The sequence below is a fragment of the Salvelinus alpinus genome, chromosome 14, assembly GCF_045679555.1.
Source record: "Salvelinus alpinus chromosome 14, SLU_Salpinus.1, whole genome shotgun sequence".
In the NCBI taxonomy this organism is placed as follows: domain Eukaryota; kingdom Metazoa; phylum Chordata; class Actinopteri; order Salmoniformes; family Salmonidae; genus Salvelinus; species Salvelinus alpinus.
Genome location: NC_092099.1, coordinates 49,630,491 through 49,652,906, shown reverse-complemented (window position 1 = coordinate 49,652,906; position 22,416 = coordinate 49,630,491). Strand labels below are relative to the sequence as shown.

General features: G+C 44.2%; 1 protein-coding gene across 5 annotated transcripts in view; it reads left to right on the top strand.

The window, feature by feature from the left end:
- LOC139539014 (zinc finger E-box-binding homeobox 2-like) overlaps positions 1-16,018 on the top strand; it is an 82,709-nt gene extending 66,691 nt beyond the window's left edge. For 2 of the 5 annotated variants that reach the window (XM_071341680.1, XM_071341683.1), the window contains 8 exons: positions 274-546; positions 3,338-3,406; positions 4,788-4,985; positions 5,276-5,490; positions 8,987-9,095; positions 9,465-11,500; positions 11,965-12,142; positions 13,949-16,018. In XM_071341680.1, the coding sequence (XP_071197781.1) occupies positions 274-546; positions 3,338-3,406; positions 4,788-4,985; positions 5,276-5,490; positions 8,987-9,095; positions 9,465-11,500; positions 11,965-12,142; positions 13,949-14,535 (3,665 nt within the window). In that variant the 3' untranslated portion in view covers positions 14,536-16,018. Of the gene's footprint in view, positions 1-273; positions 547-3,337; positions 3,407-4,787; positions 4,986-5,275; positions 5,491-8,986; positions 9,096-9,464; positions 11,501-11,964; positions 12,143-13,885 lie in introns of all 5 variants that reach the window. The other 3 variants (XM_071341682.1, XM_071341684.1, XM_071341681.1) reach the window with 3 other exon arrangements.
- Positions 16,019-22,416: the final 6,398 nt, after the last annotated feature.

The window sequence follows — 22,416 nt, the reverse complement described above, 5'->3', positions numbered from 1 at the left end:
AGTATTTTTCATCTACACCAAAGTCGACATATTTATAGGTTACCGTGAAGGCCCTTGAGTTCAGCCTGAATCAAAATGAACCACATTTTTATCAAGGTTCAGGGATGTAATTTTATAAGCTGTCCATTTGGTTCCTAGGTTGTCTGCTCTGTATATAAAGCTCCCCAAACTATTCAAAGCAGGAATGCGACTTTCTCCTTCCTACCATCAGAGCCGAGTTAGGCGGATGTTGTTTTAGAAACCTAACAGGGTCTCTTTGTTTGTGTCTTGCAGTGCTGACCTATGAGAATGTGGTGGAGATGAGCTCTGAGACAGACGAGGATGACAAGACGCTGCTCTCAGAGGAGAATGGCCTGACCAATGGGGAGGAGGGTGGTAGCCCTGCCGGAGCCAGCGTGCCTAACCTGGAGGCATCACCCAGGGTGGGCCACGCCCTGCTGTCCTACAGGGGTGGAGCAGAGGGATCAGAGGGCAGGGACGGGCGGCAGAGCCACCACCACGCCTGCCGCCTGGGAGACAACCAACACAGACACCTCAATGGGACTGGTGAGTGATCTGATCAGGTCAACACCTGCACAATATAAATTAGTAGCCTATATCAAACCAATGCATTTATATTACCCTTTTTTACATCAGCCTTTTTTACAAAGTGCTTTGACAGTAAATCAATCAACACACTTCACTTATGTATATCAATTACAGAACTCATAATAATACAGTATATTCACCTCTTCAGTTTCTGCTAAAATAGTTGTAGCCTGGGAAATGGCTTTGTTCTATACTCTGTCTATTTTTTCAATTTCCGTATCTCTGTGAGGTTGACAGGAGATTGTAGAGATTAACACAGTGCTCTATTCTAGGCTAGTGAGATGTGTTGCTGCTGAAATACAGTCAGCACTCTAGCTGCTTCACAGGCTCACATCGCAAAACCACCTCCCTCACCCCCATACTCATCTCTGTATGACTGTTCACACCCTCTAGCACCTCTGACCTCTGACCTCTCGCCGTTCTCTGTCCCCTCTTTGCTCTCCTTCTCTCTTTTGTCTTGGTTTTGTAAAAAGTCTCATCAATGTTTCTCTCTCTGTTGTCTTGGCTCGGTAAAAGCATTGTCTCCTCATTGGTTTCACATACATTCAGAGGAATAAAGTCAACTCCAAACAGTTCAATATTCTCAAGGTCTCGGCAGAGGAGAATGTCACAATATTTTAGTTCAATATATGAAGCGCTGTGAAACAGCCAGCCTTTCATTCTATTGACCCATAATTGTAACTCTTATAATTAGACTCAGTTTAGTGGGCTGTGACCAACGGAGCCTCTAACTCCCGCATACAGGCAGAGCTACCAATGATAACCAAGTAGCGCATGTATAACCTGTCAACCCACCCTCTCTCTCTTTCTCTTTTCCTCCCTCTCCATTCCCCTCCCCTTCCAACTCATCTGCATCAGTGACAGGACAACTGGTGTCGCCAGGGCCGCAAAGACAAATACTTTTAATTAGAAGCCAAACGGGATCGTTAAAGAGGGAGCCAGGCTTTTGCAGAACTCATTAACATCCCTAAATGAAATTCGGAGCTTTATGACGGCCATTTACATGCTTAATAGGCCCACCATTCTGTGGCCGCCTGACAGATACAGAGTGCAGAGAAAACTCATGCGAGACACACATTTTTTTTTTTTTAAATGGACCTGCGTTGACTATCCGTCTCTGTTAATGACTTGGTGGCGAGCTGCGCTGCTGAATTGGGAAATATGAGGGACTGGGAAATAGTTTTAGAAAATTTGAACCCGGTCCAAAACGAAATGTAAATGAAAAGAGCCTTGATATGGGGAGCATATGTGGATAGAATCATTATTATCATGATCATTATAAGAAAGCTGTAAAAATAAATCAATGGCAGATTAGCACATCTGCTAACAGTCATAGCTAATGCTAACCTAGCTATTTGCTGAGTGGTTTGATTTGAATTCAACTGGCATTTGACATTTATATGTAAACTGATGAAAGATGAGAGATAGACAACCCACATATTTGTTATATTCATTTCACTCAGGTAACAGATGTTAAAGACTTGGGTGTCACTTCAAGGTACTGAGTCACATCGAGAATGCACAAAGGATCGAATCAAGATTTACCACAAAAATAACAGAAATGCTAATTTACTGTACACGCCATCTTGCCTCTGCCTCTCTAGGAAAAAAAAGACTACTGAGTGAAAAACACAAAGAGCCTCCATTTTATATTTCAGATTTCAAATACAGTGCAAGTAGTACTGTAAGTGTAGTGAAGGAGGGGCCTACTGAAAATAGAATGAAACTTGAGTACAGTGTCTTGATTCTACGACAGTGACACAGGGCGTTACTCACATGTCTTTGTCCTTACTCTGAGGCCTGGAACCCACAAAAAGCCCCATGTTGGCTGAATGAAACTCATTCTGTAAAGTCTGGCAGTGATTCTGAAGTTGAGGCGAAGGGAAGCAACACTTGCTTTCCCCATCAGGAGAGGCATGCATTTTTGCAGTTGTTCTCTGAAACATGCAGCACCACCATTTTATCTGCGTGGTGCAAGGGGCGAAACATTGTAAGGAGAAGTGTGAGACCTCGCTTCTTGATTACATTTCATCTTGGAATTATGAGAAAGAAAATAGTTTTCATCCACAATATTTAGAAATTGAAGTAGGATAGCTACCTGCTAATTCCCATACATTCTACCTTCAACAAAGTCCAATTGACTATCAGGCTGCCAATCGACTATAAACATGGATCCTATGTTGACATGTTCTCAATAGGTTGTGTATAGTACCTTGTGACTCATTTGACTCATAGCAAGACTATTTTGGTATAAAAAAGCACAGCATCAAGTTCCTGTATGACACATTGCTCATGAGGAAGGAAGTTTTGAAAAGTAACCTGCTGTAAATGAAAGAGGGGGGAGAAAATCTGACTGTTCTCGTTTTCTCCCCCCCCCCCCCACCCTCCCTCTCCTGTGCTGCAGCATGCAGGCAGGGGTGTTGTATATCCCTCCTTTGAAGAGGGAAAGCGTATGATTCTTGTGACTCCTGTTGAGGAGTCACATGACTGTGGCCAGGGGGAACAAACACAATGGGCACAGTATATGTACACCCCTCGCCTGCCTGTCCCTCATTATCAGGAAAATACATTCATATTACAAACCGTGGCTGAATGGAAAGAGGTACTTCACTGAATTGTCAGGGTAGCATGTGCATTCTAGTTGACTTTGCCTCGAGTGTTAAACCATGGTCATACTTCAGTTTATTGAGTGCTGTGTTAGCCACAGTTGATTGTCTGATTTTGAGCCTTTTTCTCCTCTCCTTCATAGATGAAAGGAAGGATGAATATGATCCCTTGGGGCCAGAGCGGTCTCTTCACTCTGTAGGAAGTGGTACAGGTGACTTCCACCCTCTTTATTTAACTTTTATTTAACTAGGGAAGTCAGTTAAGAATAAATTCTTATTTACAATGACGGCCTACCCCGGCCAAACCCTAACAACGCTGGTCAATTGTGTGCTGCCCTATGGGACTCCCAATCAAGGCCGGTAGTGATACAGCCTGGAATCGAACCAGGGTCTGCAGTGACACCTCTGGCACTGAGATGCAGTGCCTTTGACCGCTGCGCCACTCAGGAGCCCCATATATACATTTGCAAAACAATATATGGGGGATTGGAAATTATGCAGACACATACATTGATGAAAGCTACAATCTTATCTGCAATATTAAAACTGATCTACCACCTAAAAAAAAATATATATAACACACTAGGAAGGGACATGATTATAACCCCTTGCAGCAGGTGATATACCTAATAGGAAACACATACACACAGTCAAGGGCCATGAGAGATAATGTCCCTCCTCGTGCATCAAAGCGAGGGAAAGCAAACATCTGCAGGTTGAGTGGGAGTGCAGCACAAATCACATCTTGCTACAAAATTGAATTTTGACCTAAATCTCATTTGTTTGATTCATGTACTTTCAAATTGGTTTAAAATTGTAGTTTGTCCTGGCAGTGAATCACAATGTCTTTGCAGTTAAGCATTTTATCAACACAATCTTGCCTAAAGTAACTTCAAGGGATCCAAGCCTCTTGGGGACAGTTCAGTGTCCTTCGTTTTAAGGATATTTTCAACAACAAATATAAACACAGAATCTGTGTCACAGCTCCTAAGACAAATAAATGTAGCCACACTAACTGCCCTGATTTGTTAAATCAGCTGATGAATACATTAGACACCTGATGTACCATTACACCGACACTGACTGTTTAGCAGATATAGCCTCACATCTTCTTACTCATAATCAAATCTCTGCTTTACATTATGTAGAGAGAGAATTCTAAGTGAGATCTGTAAACCAGAAAATCTAATTGCAACCTAAACCAATTACCCGTTACACTAGGAAATGTTTAAGTTAAAATGTCTAAAAGCTTTAAAATGGGTTGTGAACATCACTTAATGATGAAATTATCTCTTATTTTTCTTTGTCAAGGCCATTACATGGCATCGTTAACGGTAACTTAAATGTATACTCCCCTCTAAGTAGTGGCTTAATGCTTCCCTCCCTCAGTGTCCTTCATCACATTTAGAGACCAGTCTGTTTCCCTGTGTGGCCAATATAATGTAGCTGTGCAGCACATCTCAAAATGGGGGAAGGAGGATGGAGACCGACCAATGTTCTCATTTGTCTTCCTCTCTCTTATTCTCTACCTCCCCCTCCCCCTCTCCTCCTCCTCATTTCCCCCCTCTCCATCCTCCTCCTCATCTTATACAGTTAATGGTATGAATGGGGTGTCAGAGCTTGACAACTACTTCACTAAGTGTAGTAAACTGGAGGAGAGTGACGGCCTCTCGGCCAGCATCGCTGAATACCTCCAGCGTGGCGACACCGCCATCATTTACCCAGAAGCCCCAGAGGAAGTGACACGACTCAGAACTCCCGAAACCATTGGGCAAGACGAAAACGAAAACGGTGAGAATCCATAAAATCCATTTTACAGTAAATCTCGGACTATTTGCAGTCTCAGAAACGGCATTTAAGGCCTTCCACCTCTGTGCCTTTGTCCCCAATAGTGTTACTGACTGACTTTTATGGGTAGTCTGTGTTCAAGTGTAAGCTGATGGTGACTCTACATAGAGTCTTTGTGAAGCAGAGATAATCATGTTGCTTTTTGCACCTCCTCTGTTTACAACCTGGGCATGCTGCCCATCAGGGTCTACTGGCTGACCTTATGACAACTCCTCCTCCTTTCCCCTGTACAGAACAGTCACCTGGGACTCCAGATGCTTTCACCCAACTGTTGACTTGTCCTTACTGCGACCGGGGCTACAAGCGGCTGACATCGCTCAAGGAGCACATCAAGTACCGCCATGAGAAGCACGAGGAGAGCATACCCTGCCCACTGTGCAGCGAGACCTTCTCACACCGAACACTTCTGGAGAGACATATGGCCATGCACAAGCCAGGGATCGATCAGGTAAGACAGGCAGACAGACAGACAGACAGGCAGACAGGCAGGCAGGCAGGCAGGCAGGCAGGCACACAGACAGACAGACAGACAGACAGACAGACAGACAGATAGACAGACAGACAGACAGACAGACAGACAGACAGACAGACAGACAGACAGACAGACAGACAGACAGACAGACAGACAGACAGGCAGGCAGGCAGGCAGGCAGGCAGGCACAGACAGACAGGGTGATGTTTTTCCGTTTTTCTTTTACTCTTTTCTTTCCTCATCTCATCTCCTTCACACTGTTGTATCGTTGTGTGGGTCGACCAACGATCTGGGTGAAACACACAGTATCATTTTAGGTCACTGCCCTTGACTCATTTATTTTTCCTTTTAAGATTTGTGTTAATTATAATGGCTTTAATGGCTTCCTCATGGTGACTGGATGCTCTTTTCTTCTGCATGGAGAATCATATTCTCTTGAGTGAATTAGTATTCTCCTTTCCTCTTCCTGTCATCCTCTACTCCTCTCACATTAAACAAGTTACTTCAGACCCCCACACTGCTTCAGACCCCCACACTGCTTCAGACCCCGCACTGCTTCAGACCCCCACACTGCTTCAGACCCCCACACTGCTTCAGACCCCGCACTGCTTCAGACCCCCACACTGCTTCAGACCCCCACACTGCTTCAGACCCCGCACTGCTTCAGACCCACACACTGCTTCAGACCCCCACACTGCTTCAGACCCCCACACAGCTTGTTCACAGCTGCATTGTGTTGCGCTCCCCCAAACGTCTTCCGTTAGTGAGGCCTGCGTGGGATGTGCTAGCATATTGCCTTCCTCAGGCCATCTGACGTTTTACATCAGCTGTTGCTAGAAATGGACCAGATTTGATTAGAAATGAGCACTCATACATAGTAGCAGAGATTTGGACCATTTCCTATGGTTCAATACGCAGTGCTTTCACTGAGCATAGCGTTTATTAAGTACCAGTTTTATAGATAGTGCTGCTACTGTTTATTATCTGTCACTTTATTCCTAGTTATTTGTACATGTCTACCTCAATTACCTCGTACCCCTGCACGTCGACTTGGTACTGGTACCCCGTGTATATAGCCTAGTTATCGTTACTATAAGGGCACAAGGCGAGACCCAAATGCAGACACGAGGCAGATGGTAGAACTACGATATTTATTATAACAAAGGGAGTAGGCAAAGGCAGGTCGGGGACAGGCGAGAGCTCATAAACCAGGTCAGAGTCCAAACAGTACCAGACGATAGGCTGTCTCGAGGTCAGGCCAGGCAGGGGTCAGAAACCAGATCCGAGTCCAAAACAAAACAAAGGGATAGGCAGGCTGGTAGTCAGAACATGCAGAGTGGTCAGGCAGGCGGGTTTGGAGTCAGGACAGGCAGGGGTCAGAAACCAGATCCGAGTCCAAAACAGTACAAGGGGATAGGCAGGCTGGTAGTCAGAACATGCAGAGTGGTCAGGCAGGTGGGTTTGGAGTCAGGACAGGCAAGGGTCGAAACCAGGAGGACTAGAAACAAACAGAGACTGGAAAAGATAGGAGCAAGGAAAACCACTGGTTGTCTTGTCAAACAAGACGAACTGGCACAGAGATAGGAAACACAGGGATATATATACACCGGGGATAATAAGCGACACCTGGAGGGGAGTGGAGACAATCACAAGGACAGGTGAACCAGATCAGGGTGTGACAGTTACTGATTGTGTATTTAAATATTCCTTTTTTTAAATAGGTGTTTCAGTCTTCTATTTCTCTATTGTCTTTCTCTCTGCGTTGTTTGGCCCCGCCAGTAAGCTTTTCATTGTTAGTCTACACCTGTTGTTTACCAATTCGTGTGATGGATGAAATTGTATTTAATTTTGTATTTTGATTTTAACCAGGGAATCAGTACAAGTACAACCATTTACAACCAGCAATTTGTAAACATAAAGACCTAAAACCAAAAGTATAGGCCTTTTTTTCTGTCCTAAAACCGAACCTACAACAGTCTGTTATAACGGACCATGCAAATAAGCACCCTCCTTCCTCCCGGAGTCCCCCTCCACCCCCTCACCTGACCCCCTCCTTCCTCCCTCCTCCCAGTGTCCCCCTCCCGGAGTCCCCCTCCACCCCCTCACCTGACCCCCCCCTTCCTCCCGGAGTCCCCCTCCACCCCCTCACCTGACCCCACCCTCCTTCCTCCCGGAGTCCCCCTCCACCCCCTCACCTGACCCCCTCCTTCCTCCCTCCTCCCAGTGTCCCCCTCCCGGAGTCCCCCTCCACCCCCTCACCTGACCCCCCCCTTCCTCCCGGAGTCCCCCTCCACCCCCTCACCTGACCCCCTCCTTCCTCCCTCCTCCCAGTGTCCCCCTCCCGGAGTCCCCCTCCACCCCCTCACCTGACCCCCCCCTTCCTCCCGGAGTCCCCCTCCACCCCCTCACCTGACCCCACCCTCCTTCCTCCCGGAGTCCCCCTCCACCCCCTCACCTGATCCCCCTTCAGACTGGCTTAAATAAGAGCAGATGGTATTTTCCCCAGTGATCTGGAGTATCATAATCCTCAAATGACTTTAAGTGTTTGTTTAGTTCTGTACTTCCTCTACAGTTAAAAGAGTTAAAGAAAGGATCCTATGGAAGGTCATTATGACTAGGCTACCTTAGTGCACCGGACTGTGGAGGGATTTCCATTTGAGTGCTACTGAGTGCTATTGGTGCAAACATGTGAATTGTGCTACTCTGCTTATCCTCTGTGTGCCTAGAGCAATGGAATTTATTTTTAGCATGGGGTAATTGTTCACACATTTGGTTATGAAGGCAGGTTCTACCACATCAGTCATTGGCCCCATTTTTCAGATCGCTAGCATTTTCACAATGTAGTCCCCTTCAAGCCACATTCAGTAGTCTAACCCTAATCACATGCTCTAACCTGAAACGTCACCTGCTGCCATACATACACACATACACAATCACACAAACACAATAACACACACCGATATATAGATTCTTCAGCAAGCATTAGTGAAAAGGGATTTTTTGAAATTGAAATTGTACCATGAAAACCTCCCACATCTTTCTCATAAAGATCTTTGTGGGGGCTTTATCTCTCTACATGCTGTTTTTATTTGTTATCTGCACTCATTTGAATTTCAGGAAATGCACCTACACTAAACAGTTACCTTTGAACAGAACACAAAAACTCAACCCACAAACTATTCTCAAAATCGATTAATGAGTTCCTTGCACGCTTCATCATTTTTATTAAACCATTTCAGATATAAAACCCTAAAAAATACTTATGTAGTTAGATGTAGTTAACGTTTATGACGGAGTGGCCTACCGTAGCCTACCGTTGAAGCTAAGACAAATTCATTACATTCCTTCTCAAGGCCAGCTACCTTGAAATCTCGCCCAGTGCCTGGTTCATTTGTGACTCCCACACTTGTGACTCCCACACACAACACGTTTAGGTGGCACTGATGTGAAAACTGTTCTATCTCCTCCACAGTCCCAGCTGCTGAGTGAAGGGGCCGGCAACCGCAAGTTCAAATGCACTGAGTGTGGAAAAGCCTTCAAATACAAGCATCACTTGAAGGAGCATCTTCGCATTCACAGCGGTAGGTACTAAGATGAGTCAAGCCGGCGGCAGCCCACCATTTTAAAATGTATTCATGTGACTGTGGCTAGATGACAGAGAGGGCTCATGCCATAAGAGTAAAATTGATAATGTTCCTTTTTGGCCTCTGTCAGTAAATTAGTCATTCTGTTTTATAATAGCTCACTGTTTCAGACCTGTTTCATAACTGACTAATTCCGCCATATGGATGAGGCCATAGCTCAAGAAGACGAGAGTTGAATAGACGTGTAATAGAAATAGAAATTCAAATTTTCACACTGAAAGAAATCTTCAGCTATTTCACTACCAGCCAATTGCAAGCATTCAAAATGGAGTAACTTGAAATGTATGTACCTGTTTATCTTTACAGGTGAGAAACCATACGAGTGCTCCAACTGCAAGAAGCGCTTCTCCCACTCCGGCTCCTACAGTTCCCACATCAGCAGCAAGAAGTGTGTCGGTCTGTTCTCCGTCAATGGACGAGTAAGTAATGGAGGAGGCAACGCCAAGGCTGGCTCCTCCCCTAACTCCACCGCCTCCTCCCCGGGAAGCCCCGCCCTGGCTCTGCTCCGCCACAAGCTGGAGAACGGCCGCCCCATGGGGCTCCAAGATCAGCAGGGCCAACTGGACATCAAGGCAGAGCCAATGGACTTAAACGACTACCGGCTACTGATGGCCTCCCAATATGGCGTCGGAGGACCAGGGGGCTACATGAATGGAGCCTGCCGAGGAGGCAGCCCCCTCGGGGTCCACAGCTCATCCCAGAGCCCCCTGCAGCACCTGGGTGGAATGGGGTTGGACCTGCCCCTGCTGGGATACGGGTCCCTGGGGAACAACCTGAGCGAGGTGCAGAAGGTCCTCCAGATTGTGGACAACACGGTGTGTCGGCAGAAGATGGATGGGAACCCGGAGGAGATCTCCAAGCTCAGGGCCTATATGAAGGAGCTGGGGGCTCAGATGGAGGAGCAGAAGATGGCCTTGTCCTCTCCGCGTGCCAGCTTCCAGGCGGTGGGCCACGGCAGCCCCACCAAGACCATCATCGACTACACCCTGGAGAAGGTGAACGAGGCCAAGAGCCTGATCGATGACTCCAAGAGGCAGATCAACATAGACATAAAGAAGGAGAGGCTCAACCACTCGACGGATCATGAGGACAAGTCACACCACGAGAGCCACCTGGTTCCATTCCTACCGTTCTCCTGCCAGTTCTGCAAGGAGACCTTCCCAGGGCCCATCCCTCTGCACCAGCATGAGCGCTACCTGTGTAAGAAGAACGAGGAGATCAACCACCTTCAGCCCAGCGAGGACGTGTCTCTCAGCCACAGGGGAGTCTTCCCCTCAGACCAGCAGGCCGCCCTGTTGTCCTCTCTTTCAGAGAGGGGCGCCACCAGCCCCGTCAACCCCTTCAAGGACCACATGTCAGTGCTCAAGGCCTACTTCGCCATGAACACAGAACCCAACTCAGAGGAGTTGCTGAAGATCTCCATCGCAGTCGGCCTTCCGCAGGAGTTCGTCACTGAGTGGTTCTCCCAGTGGAAGAATCAGCAGCAACAACAACAACACAACAAGGGCAATGCCAACCCCAGGAAGCAGTCACCGCCGCCAGAGTGGAGCAGTGCAGAGGAGCGCAGGCACCACAGGCTAACCAGGTCACCAATGTCCACGGCGCAACACGTGGACCGTATCATGGCACTCGCTGAATTACACGGTGGCAACACCAACGGTGACCGTGACGCTCTCCACAGACACTCAGAGGCCAACCAGTTTACAGCAAACAGGCAGACGGGTGACAAACCACTAGACCCCTTGAACCAGCTTAGAAGCAGAACTCCATCCCCTCTAAATCTCTCCTCCACTTCTTCTAAAAACTCCCAGAGCAGCTCGTACACTCCAAACAGCCTGGCCTCTGAAGGGGATTGCCATGGGGGGGACGCACCGTTGGACCTTTCTCTGCCAAAACACATGATGAGCAAGAGCATCTCACTGGGAGAAAAGAGGTCCAAACCAAACGGCTACATCTCAGACTGCAACGGTGACCACCACCATTCCAGCCGGGAGCAGGGTACTGAGCCCATGGACTTGGCCCACATCAAGAAGGAGTTCCTGGGCTCAGAGAGAGACAACAGAGGCAACCGCGGACACCAGATGGAGAAGAGTGCCAGCCCCATCTTTGGCATCAACCCCTTTGGTGGTGGTCACATGTACACATCTCTGCCCCCACATGGAGCATTCCCCCTGCCTAGCTTCATGCAGGCCCAGGCCAGCATCCCAGGCCTGAGGCCATACCCAGGGCTGGATCCAATGAGCTTCCTGCCCCACATGGCCTACACTTATGCAACTGGGGCGGCTACATTCGCTGAAATGCAACAGAGGTCGAGGAAGTACCAACGGAAACCAGGTTTCCAGGTAAGCAAGCCCTTTTGTGGTTTTAGGTCCATTCACTAAAGTTCATTTTTAGTAAGAGGTTAACAATAAACATTTTGCCCTTTTAAATTAGTATCTAATGGATAAAGTTACACTCAACACAAAACAAATTAAATGTTTTAAATTAGTAAAAAAATTATGTTAAAGTTGTGTTTTTGTCAAATAATTTCCTGTAATTAGATGAGTTTGTACTGTGGCTGCCTGTTTTGTATATAGGTCCACTCCACACATCAAATCCACAACACAGACTTAAAAAGCCCATATGTTCCCCTTTTTATTGTCTCCTCTCCTGGGCAGTAAGAAGGGTCTTACACAGGTCGTACGGATCGACGACTAAGTCCTGTCCAGACTTGGGATCAAACTCAGAGCAGAAGGTGTTTTTGTTTTAGGTGACAGGTGTGGATTACTTACAAATAATTGAACAATATGCCTCTCTCATCTCATAGGGGGAGCTACTGGACGGCACTGTGGACTATCTGTCAGGCCTGGAGGACCTGACAGACGAATCACTCCTCTCCCGGAAGAAGATTAAGAAGACAGAAAGTGGTATGTACGCGTGTGACTTGTGCGACAAAACATTCCAGAAGACCAGTTCCCTCCTAAGACACAAATATGAACACACAGGTATATAACATTTGGACAGTTGTTTTCTACCCCACCCTCCCTCTTCACCTTTGTGCCAGTCCCCCTCCATTGTTTTATGTCATTGAAAGCTGTTCTTTTTTGTTATTTCATCCTCTCTCTCTTTTTTTCCCTTCTTGATCATATCATTTTTTCCCCACCAATCTTAATTGTTATTTTCCTCTCGTCTTTCATAATTTACATTCTAATGTGTTCAGATCCATGACCTTTAACATGTTCCTTTCTTATTGACAAGGGGTTTGGGAATAGTGGTCTGTTTGGATATGAAAGCGGTTACATAAACATTCAGTTAAAGTAGAAGTGAGCATCATTGCATCCATCACAGACACCATAGTAGTAGTCATTCTGACTCCAGGCATTCTAAATGACATCATCATATGGTCTCCAGAAGTAACAGGACCAGTGGCCATTTTGGAAACAAACGTTCTGCTTCAAGAGGGACTGTCTTTTTAAAGTTCACGCTAGTATGTTAAGACACAGGGACATACAGTATATATACTGTGCCTTCAGTGACAGGGACGAGAATTACTGCGTTGACCCTGGTGGTATTTAACAGAATGACAGGTCGTATAGGAGGCTTGCCTGTGTGGCATGTTTGGTTATTTTTTAAATGATCTTCAAAGATGTGACCTCTCCTCCTGGGGACTCCTCTCTTTCAGCATCCTGTAATGGAATGCCCCATGAGGAATTCTCTGTCTCCTCTATTTTTGTCCCACTGTAGGGGAGGTGGGGAGGGCGAGTTGGGGGGGGGCACTTAAAGTATGCCAACTATGAATGATGTCGCAGGCATTCCAAGGCTATCTGAGGATAGGACTCGCCTGTGTGTGTGTCTGTGTGTGTATGTGCATTCTGTTGCGTGGCTGCTCGCCTGTGTGTACTTTATGTGTATTGGCTTTCGTAGGATGGGAGGTGTTTGTGCATGTGAGCGTGGGATGTACGCTTTGGAAGGGTGCTATTATATGGGCCGATTGAACTTGCATTTCAGAGGCCCATTTTGTCTAATACAAGTCAGATGGAAGGGAATATATTTCCGGGTAGCGCCGCTGAGTTGTAGTAAACCTTTAGTGCGAGGAGCTGCATGTTGCGGGGGCGGGGAAGAGGGGCAAAGGGGGCTAGTGGTGTGAAGGTCCTCCTCCTATAAATATAACTGTCACACCATCCCGTGAAGGATGCCTAATCCTACTCGTTTTAATCTGGACCTATGATGTCATGAGAACACACTGTCACTGGTGCCAGGCTGCGCTTCAGTTTCACCTTGCTTGGTGTTCGAAACATCTGAGTTCCCTGGCTTAGCTCGCTGCTCGCCGGCCCCGCCCATCATAGAGTGTTGAGGGGTTTTATTTCCACCTGACTCCCCCCAGTGTTTTCTAGCAGAAACTGAAATTAACTCTAAAGTTAGATTGTCAACCATAAATTGAGGTTTACTTTTAACGCTTTGTTTTGTTTTCTAAAATGTATTTGAGAAATGTACTTGTATTTATTTGTACAATCACAACATTACTCATTCCTATCATTATTGTGTCCTATAATTATTTACACCATGATGGAGGGAATGAAGAAATCCGTATTGATGATATACATGCTTTTACACTCAGTATGCACATAACATGATCAATACATTCTGTGTCAAGTCAGACTAAATTCACTCTAATTTTACATGTGTACTACGTGTCTGTTCTCCTGAATAACTGTTTATTTTCCCTTTGTGTTTTTCTGTGTTTCTAGAGAAGGGGACCATAGTAACACTGTAGTAACACCTCCTCTCCCCTGTCTCCTGTGTCTCCGCAGGAAAGCGACCACACCAGTGCACAATCTGTAAGAAGGCCTTCAAACATAAGCACCACCTCATCGAGCACTCGCGTCTGCACTCTGGCGAAAAGCCATACCAATGTGACAAGTGTGGCAAACGCTTCTCTCACTCAGGCTCCTACTCCCAGCACATGAACCACCGCTACTCCTACTGCAAGAGGGAGGCCGAAGAGAGGGAAGCAGCTGAGAGGGAGGCGGAGGAGAGGGAGGCCTGGGACAAGGGCCAGGGCCCCATGGAACCCACAGAGCTACTGATGAGGAGGGCCTACCTACAGGGTCTGGGGCCGCTGGGCTACTCAGACCCCGAGGACCAGCTGGAGGACGGGGGCGACACCATCCTGAGGGATGGCACGGAAGGAGGGATGAGGGGAGGACGAGGACAGAGGGAAGTGGACGAGACGTATGAGGAGGTGACAGACAGACGAGAGGCGGGAAGTTTCAGGGAAGGAGAGGACGAGGGTGACGGAAGGATGGACACAGCGAGGGATGATGAGGGGAAAGATGCGGCGCATTCGATGGATGACAGTTCAACAGAAGGGAAAAGAGACACCAAGTCAGACCATTAGGAAGCAGATTAAAAAAATCTTGCAGAAAATATTTGTCATGATGGTTTGTTTCATTTCCTTTTTCCATTCTTCCAGCAAACATGAAACTTGCTATGTTTTCAGAAGGGCACTGCAGTGGCTAAGTCAAGCAACTTGTAGCTTCTCAGAAGCTCATAATGATGAACTCATGGAATGTGGTGACTGACTGCCAACATCAGAGTTGAGACGACAAGCTGGGTGGGATTATTTAAGAATCAACATTATGATGTAAAATGATTATCATTATAATAAACAAATTAAATGAAGCTGTCTTTAATGTACAGTGTTAAATAAGGCCTAAAAGCTGTGTGGTGCTATAATGTTGTTAACCCTTGTGTTTTATTGTGTTCATACCCCAAACCAGGAAATTGCACTCTGCCCCTTTAATCACTACAAAAACAATAAAAAACTATTTAAAAAACCCTATGTATATTTATACCGTGCTTGAAGACTTGGTAGCAGTCCGTCAGTGTTGTACTTTGTCTACTACTTACTGTGATGTCCTTGGTTCTACCCTCCCTTTTGCTCGGCAAACTAACCACACCATTTTTTGTCTTTATGTGAAGGAAACTTTAAACCTGTGTGATTTGGATGTTGTGAGTCTTAAAATGGACTAGAATGAAGTGACAGAATGAAATAGAGAATTGTGAAATACGAAGGGCTCCATATGACAGACAAGAGACTTAGTATGTTTTATTTTCTCAAGAGAAAGCCTTATATGCAAACCTTTTCACCTGTGCGTTTCTGCAAGTGCCATCCCTGTACAGTGTAAAAATCAGAGTTTACTTGTATTATCTTTGCTCTGGCTTCAGTATTAAATCAATATTTCACCTAGTTTTTCAAAGTACCTATGTCAGTATTAGCATCGATAGAGACAGCAGTTCGTTAGTTTACATGTTTGTGCAATTTTCTGTATTTTTCATTACCTTTTTTCAGTATTACTTTTGTTTTTGTAGATTTTTTTCCCAAGCATAAATTACATTTCAATCACATTTTAAGATTGCCATTTTATTTATGTGACTCATTTTATATTTCCTAATTGTATTTATTTCATACTGTAGTGTACAGTATTATAGTTCCTCAACAAATATATTTTAGTAAAGGATTCTGTCATTGACTATTGGAGAAAATCATGAATAGAAAGCACTCTATGGTATTTGGAAAAACAGTCATTGTTAAAATTGTCAATTTAGTTCTTATCATTTTATTTCCTTTAAACTACTGGAAATTCGAAATTTGGGGAACTTTTGATACAATATTGTGAAAACACTGTATTTTTTGACAATAAAAATCCACTTTAGTCATCCAGGTAAAGAGATTAAGATAGAGGGGGTGTTGATGATGGAAAATTCCTAAAATGTCTTAAGTAGGCTATTATTGAATTTTTTATTTATCTTGGAAATGACCATGCTCGAATAAATGTAGCCAAAATTAATTTGAATAAAGCTGTGTTATTCTTCTTGTACTTGAATGACTTCTATTTATTATCAATCTAACAGTGATCATGTATACTTGCAAACATTTAGGAGTAGGCCTATAGCAGTCTCATCTCTATCGAATTTTTATTAAAGGTAAACTCAGCGATATGACGTAGATGCAGAACAGCACACTGGGTTTTTTCCACTACAACCTAGAGCGTTGAAGTGCAAGGCTCAACTTCTCCCCTGTTTTGGTGCCCTGGCTACCATGCTGAACAGTCTTTAGACTGAAGCGAATCCGTGCACAGATACTGTGTGTGACTGTGTTGCATCACGCTCATCTCAATATAGTGCTACCAGTGTTACTATTGGCAGTCCTCAATCCATGTTCATAGGTTGAAGTGAAAAGTTATCCATTGCGACACATACAGTAAGCTTATATCTCATATGTGGCCTCACATGGATCTTAGAAACCACACAGAATACATACTAGCTGTTTTACAATGGATGCCAAGACGCAGCTCATCTTTCAGAATACCCTATTTCTCCATAGGGAAACGTTTACCACGATTAAGGCAATAATGCCTCTCAGCTTTGAGGATGGATTAACCTACTGTTTGTTTTCCAATGTCCGAACTAGCGTAGCATGTCCCAGTTCAGTGTGTGGACTGCAGACGTTCTAACGTAGCATGTCACAGTTCAGTGTGTGGACTGCAGACTTTCTAACGTAGCATGTCACAGTTCAGTGTGTGGACTGCAGACGTTCTAACGTAGCATGTCACAGTTCAGTGTGTGGACTGCAGACGTTCTAACGTAGCATGTCACAGTTCAGTGTGTGGACTGCAGACGTTCTAACGTAGCATGTCACAGTTCAGTGTGTGGACTGCAGACGTTCTAACGTAGCATGTCACAGTTCAGTGTGTGGACTGCAGACTTTCTAGCGTAGCATGTCCCAGTTCAGTGTGTGGACTGCAGACGTTCTAACGTAGCATGTCACAGTTCAGTGTGTGGACTGCAGACTTTCTAACGTAGCATGTCACAGTTCAGTGTGTGGACTGCAGACGTTCTAAAGTAGCATGTCACAGTTCAGTGTGTGGACTGCAGACTTTCTAACGTAGCATGTCACAGTTCAGTGTGTGGACTGCAGACGTTCTAACGTAGCATGTCACAGTTCAGTGTGTGGACTGCAGACTTTCTAACGTAGCATGTCACAGAAGGAAGCGTTTGTGTGTTGTCTTTTTGTTCCGCATTACAATTGAATAATAATTGAATTTGAACATACCAATATAATGGAACATTCAATAAACATTTAAAAGGGAAACATTTTCAAAAGTACTATAGACATTTTACAAGCTTCTAGTCAGGGAAAGTTCCTATTTAATATAAAGTAATTAGCACAGACTTTTACTTTACTATAAAACGAGAAAGAATAATCTAAAATCTCACTCAACTGTTAGTTATTGCTGCCTTTACACTTATGTGATTAGTTCTGCTGAATTCTGACCTTCGGATGTGGATTCTACTTCATGTGAAGATTTCTTAGAGGCTGTGTGATAGACTTTTTAAATTACTTTCGCCTCTTTGAAGTTTAAAAAGACTAGGCTTGAGCTCAAATTACCACAGCAGCAGACAACCAAACTGGCCATGAACTGTTTACACCGGACCTTACTAATTTAACTAACACAATGAAATGCAAATAGAATCCCCCCCCACACACACACAAGATAAAGTCTATTTTGGGATCTTGCAGATGTTGGGTAAAATATTGTACATATCGTCACTGAGTCCACTAAAACATGGAAGATCAGTTGTTGGCAGAGAATATGTTCACAAGTAGCCTAGCAAAATCACCCCTTGACGTATTGTCAAAATACTGAGCGAAAAAGCTCTCTCTCTCTCAAACCAGTGAAGACCTAAACAACGAACAGCGTAAGGGGCGTTCCTAAAACGACACCATCACGCACGGACGGAACAAGTGCGTCATTTTTTCTACCAATAATATTCAGGAAAGGTGAGTTTTCGTTCCACATGCAGACAGAAACGAACACTGACATGTGCACTGCATGTTGTTTCAAACACTTTCTATAAAGCGACGCTTTATTTCTACATTAATTTGTCTTACTGAATAGAAAAACAATTGTCAATTTGCATAGGGAGACTGTAAATGTATTCAATGACAAATATGGTTACGGATGGAAATGTGTCTCTGGCAAAGGAGACATTGTGTACAATCTAGCTCTGGTCCAGAGCATTACTGCGCCTTGTAAACTGAGCATGCTGGATCGGGTTTTTGAGCGGCCAAAATACGGAATCCATGTGTAGTGACTGGATTCAATGTAGGCTACAAAGTAAAAAGGAAAGATGTTGCTAGAGTGTTGAATAACTGCTCTCTCTCTGTAGGCTATGTACCAGCTGCTATTTAAAAAAATAAAAAAACGTCTTTTGAGGGCATTTTGTTTACCGCCTTTTTGTTTTGTTTCCTACAGCATTGAACACATGCGCGTGAATCGGTTAGTCTGGCGGTAAACAAAGTGTTTAAAGTATTTTAACTTCGTATTATATTTCCTGAGCCTTGCCAACATGTCGTGCGAAATCTAAATAGGCGTAGCCATGTGTTTTAAGCAATCGGTCACAAACCAGCACGTCATTTCAGATAAATCTAGGTCCGAGGGTATGGCAAAGAGACAGGGGATGGGATTTGTATAAAATTGAAGCTCACTTATTTAATTTTTACACAATTTAAAAAGAGTTAAAATCCCAATTTGGAGAACATTGACTCCAGCCATGAACATTGACTCCAGCCATGATCACCTTGTTGCTGTAGTTTCATTCACCTCAGACAATATGGGATTTAAAGGGATAATCCACCCCAGAGGTAAAAATCTTCATTTTATATTTAACCTTTCTTTATGATTCATATCTCCCTCATTAACTTTAAGCACCAGCTGTCAGAGCAGCTCACAGATCACTGCACCTGTACATAGCCCATCTGTAAATAGCCCATCCAACTACCTCATCCCCATACTGTTATTTATTTTTTTGCTCCTTTGCACCCCAGTATCTCTACTTGCACTTCTGCACATCTTTCACTCCAGTGTTTAACCTGTCTAGGAATGCTAGCGGAACCCCTCGCCAACAGCCAATGAAATTTGCAGGGCGCCAAATTCAATCAACAGAAATCTCATAATTCCAATTTCTCCAACATACAAGTATTAGACTCCATTTTAAAGATAAAATTCTCGTTAATCCAACCACAGTGTCCGATTTCAAAAAGGCTTTTTGGCGAAAGCAGAACATATATTTATGTTAGGTCAGCAACTAGTCACAGAAAGCATACAGTGATTTTCCAACCAAAGAGAGGAGTTACAAAAAGCAGAAATATAGATAAAATGATTCACTAACCTTTGATATTCTTCATCAGATGACATTCCCGGGACAACATGTTACACAATACATGTATGTTTTGTTCGATTAAGTTCATATTTATATCCAAAAACCTCAGTTTACATTTGGCTTTGCCTCCAAAACATCCCGTGAATTTGTACAGAACCACATCAATTTACAGAAATACTCATAATAAACATTGATAAAAGATACAAGTGTTATTCACAGAATTAAATATATACAGCAACCGCTGTGTCAGATTTTTTTTTAAACTTACGGAAAAAGCAAACCATGCAATAATCTAGTACGGCGCTCAGAGACCAACACAACCCAAACAGATATCCGCCATGTTAGAGTCAACAGAAGTCAGAAATAACATTATAAATATTCACTTACCTTTGATGATCTTCATCAGAATGCACTCCCAGGAATCCCAGTTCCACAATAAATGTTTGATTTGTTCGAAAAAGTTCATAATTTATGTCCAAATACCTCCTTTTTGTTAGCACGTTTAGCCCAGTATTCCAAATTCATGACGCGCGATCACTAAGAGCAGACGAAAAGTCCAAAAGTTCCGTTACAGTCCGTAGAAACATGTCAAACGAAGTATAGAATCAATCTTTAGGATGTTTTTAACATAAATCTTCAATAATGTTCCAAACGGAGAATTCCTTTGTCTTCAGAAATGCAATGGAACTCAAGCTAACTCTCACGTGAACGCGCATGGTCAGCTCGTGGCTCTCTGGGAGAGACCTTACTCAATCCCCTCTCATTCGCACCCACTTCACAGTAGAAGCATCAAACAAGGTTCTAAAGACTTCTAGTGGAAGCCTTAGGAAGTGCAATATGACCCCATAGACACTGTACAGTGAGGGAAAAAAGTATTTGATCCCCTGCTGATTTTGTACGTTTGCCCACTGACAAAGAAATTATCAGTCTATAATTTTAATGGTAGGTTTATTTGAACAGTGAGAGACAGAATAACAACAAAAATATCCAGAAAAATGCATGTCAAAAATGTTATAAATTGATTTGCATTTTAATGAGGGAAATAAGTATTTGACCCCTTCTCAATCAAAAAGATTTCTGGCTCCCAGGTGTCTTTCATACAGGTAACGAACGGAGATTAGGAGCACACTCTTAAAGGGAGTGCTCCTATTCTCAGTTTCTTACCTGTATAAAAGATACCTGTCCACAGAAGCAATCAATCAATCAGATTCCAAACTCTCCACCATGGCCAAGACCAAAGAGCTCTCCAAGGATGTCAGGGACAAGATTGTAGACCTACACAAGGCTGGAATGGGCTACAAGACCATCGCCAAGCAGCTTGGTGAGAAGGTGACAACAGTTTCTGTGATTATTCGCAAATGGAAGAAACACAAAAGAACTGTCAATCTCCCTCAGCCTGAGGCTCCATGCAAGATCTCACCTCGTGGAGTTGCAATGATCATGAGAACGGTGAGGAATCAGCCCAGAACTACACAGGAGGATCTTGTCAATGATCTCAAGGCAGCTGGGACCATAGTCATCAAGAAAACAATTGGTAACACACTATGCCGTGAAGGACTGAAATCCTGCAGCGCCCGCAAGGTCCCCCTGCTCAAGAAAGCACATATACATGCCCGTCTGAAGTTTGCCAATGAACATCTGAATGATTCAGAGGACAACTGGGTGAACGTGTTGTGGTCAGATGAGACCAAAATGGAGTTCTTTGGCATCAACCCAACTTGCCGTGTTTGGAGGAGGAGGAATGCTGCCTATGACACCAAGAAACCATCCCCACCGTCAAACATGGAGGTGGAAACATTATGCTTTGGGGGTGTTTTTCTGCTAAAGGGACAGGACAACTTCACCGCATCAAAGGGACGATGGACGGGGCCATGTACCGTCAAATCTTGGGTGAAAACCTCCTTCCCTCAGCCAGGGTATTGAAAATGGGTCGTGGATGGGTATTCCAGCATGACAATGACCCAAAACACACGGCCAAGGCAACAAAGGAGTGGCTCAAGAAGAAGTACATTAAGGTCCTGGAGTGGCCTAGCCAGTCTCCAGACCTTAATCCCATAGAAAATCTGTGGAGGGAGCTGAAGGTTCGAGTTGCCAAACGTCAGCCTCGAAACCTTAATGACTTGAAGAAGATCTGCAAAGAGGAGTGGGACAAAATCCCTCCTGAGATGTGTGCAAACCTGGTGGCCAACTACAAGAAACGTCTGACCTCTGTGATTGCCAACAAGGGTTTTGCCACCAAGTACTAAGTCATGTTTTGCAGAGGGGTCAAATACTTATTTCCCTCATTAAAATGCAAATCAATTCATAACATTTTTGACATGCGTTTTTCTGGATTTTTTTGTTGATATTCTGTCTCTCACTGTTCAAATAAACCTACCATTAAAATTATAGACTGATCATTTCTTTGTCAGTGGGCAAACGTACAAAATCAGCAGGGGATCAAATACTTTTTTCCCTCACTGTATATTGGATAGGCAAAGACTTGAAAACCTACAAACCTCAGATTTCCCACTTCCTGGTTGGATTTTTTCTCAGGTTTTTGCCTGCCATATGAGTTATGTTATACTCACAGACATCATTCAAACAGTTTTAGAAACTTCAGCGTGTTTTCTATCCAAATCTACTAATAATATGCATATCTTAGCTTCTGAGCCTGAGTAGCAGGCAGTTTTCTCTGGGCACCTTTTCATCCAAGCTACTCAATACTGCCCCCAGCCATAAGAAGTTACGTTTTAGGAATGCAGCCAGTGTCTGGGAAAGTGCCATTGTTGCCATAGCAATGTACTCTGCACTCGCTCTGGGCAGAGGCGGACTGCAAGTTGAACTCTTAAATTGATAGTGCAGTTTGTTTAGGCAATTTATTTTATTTTTTATTTTTTTTTACAGCTAGCTAGCTACTGCCTTTGGTATTATTGTGTGTATCTACGTTTGCCAGCCCAGAGAGAGATCATTGCATCGTGGGTTTTGTAGTCGACTTGAGCTGCAACAGATTTCCACATTGATTTTGACGTTGCTACATTACCAACCTTGTTATGAGGACAAATTGAAACAT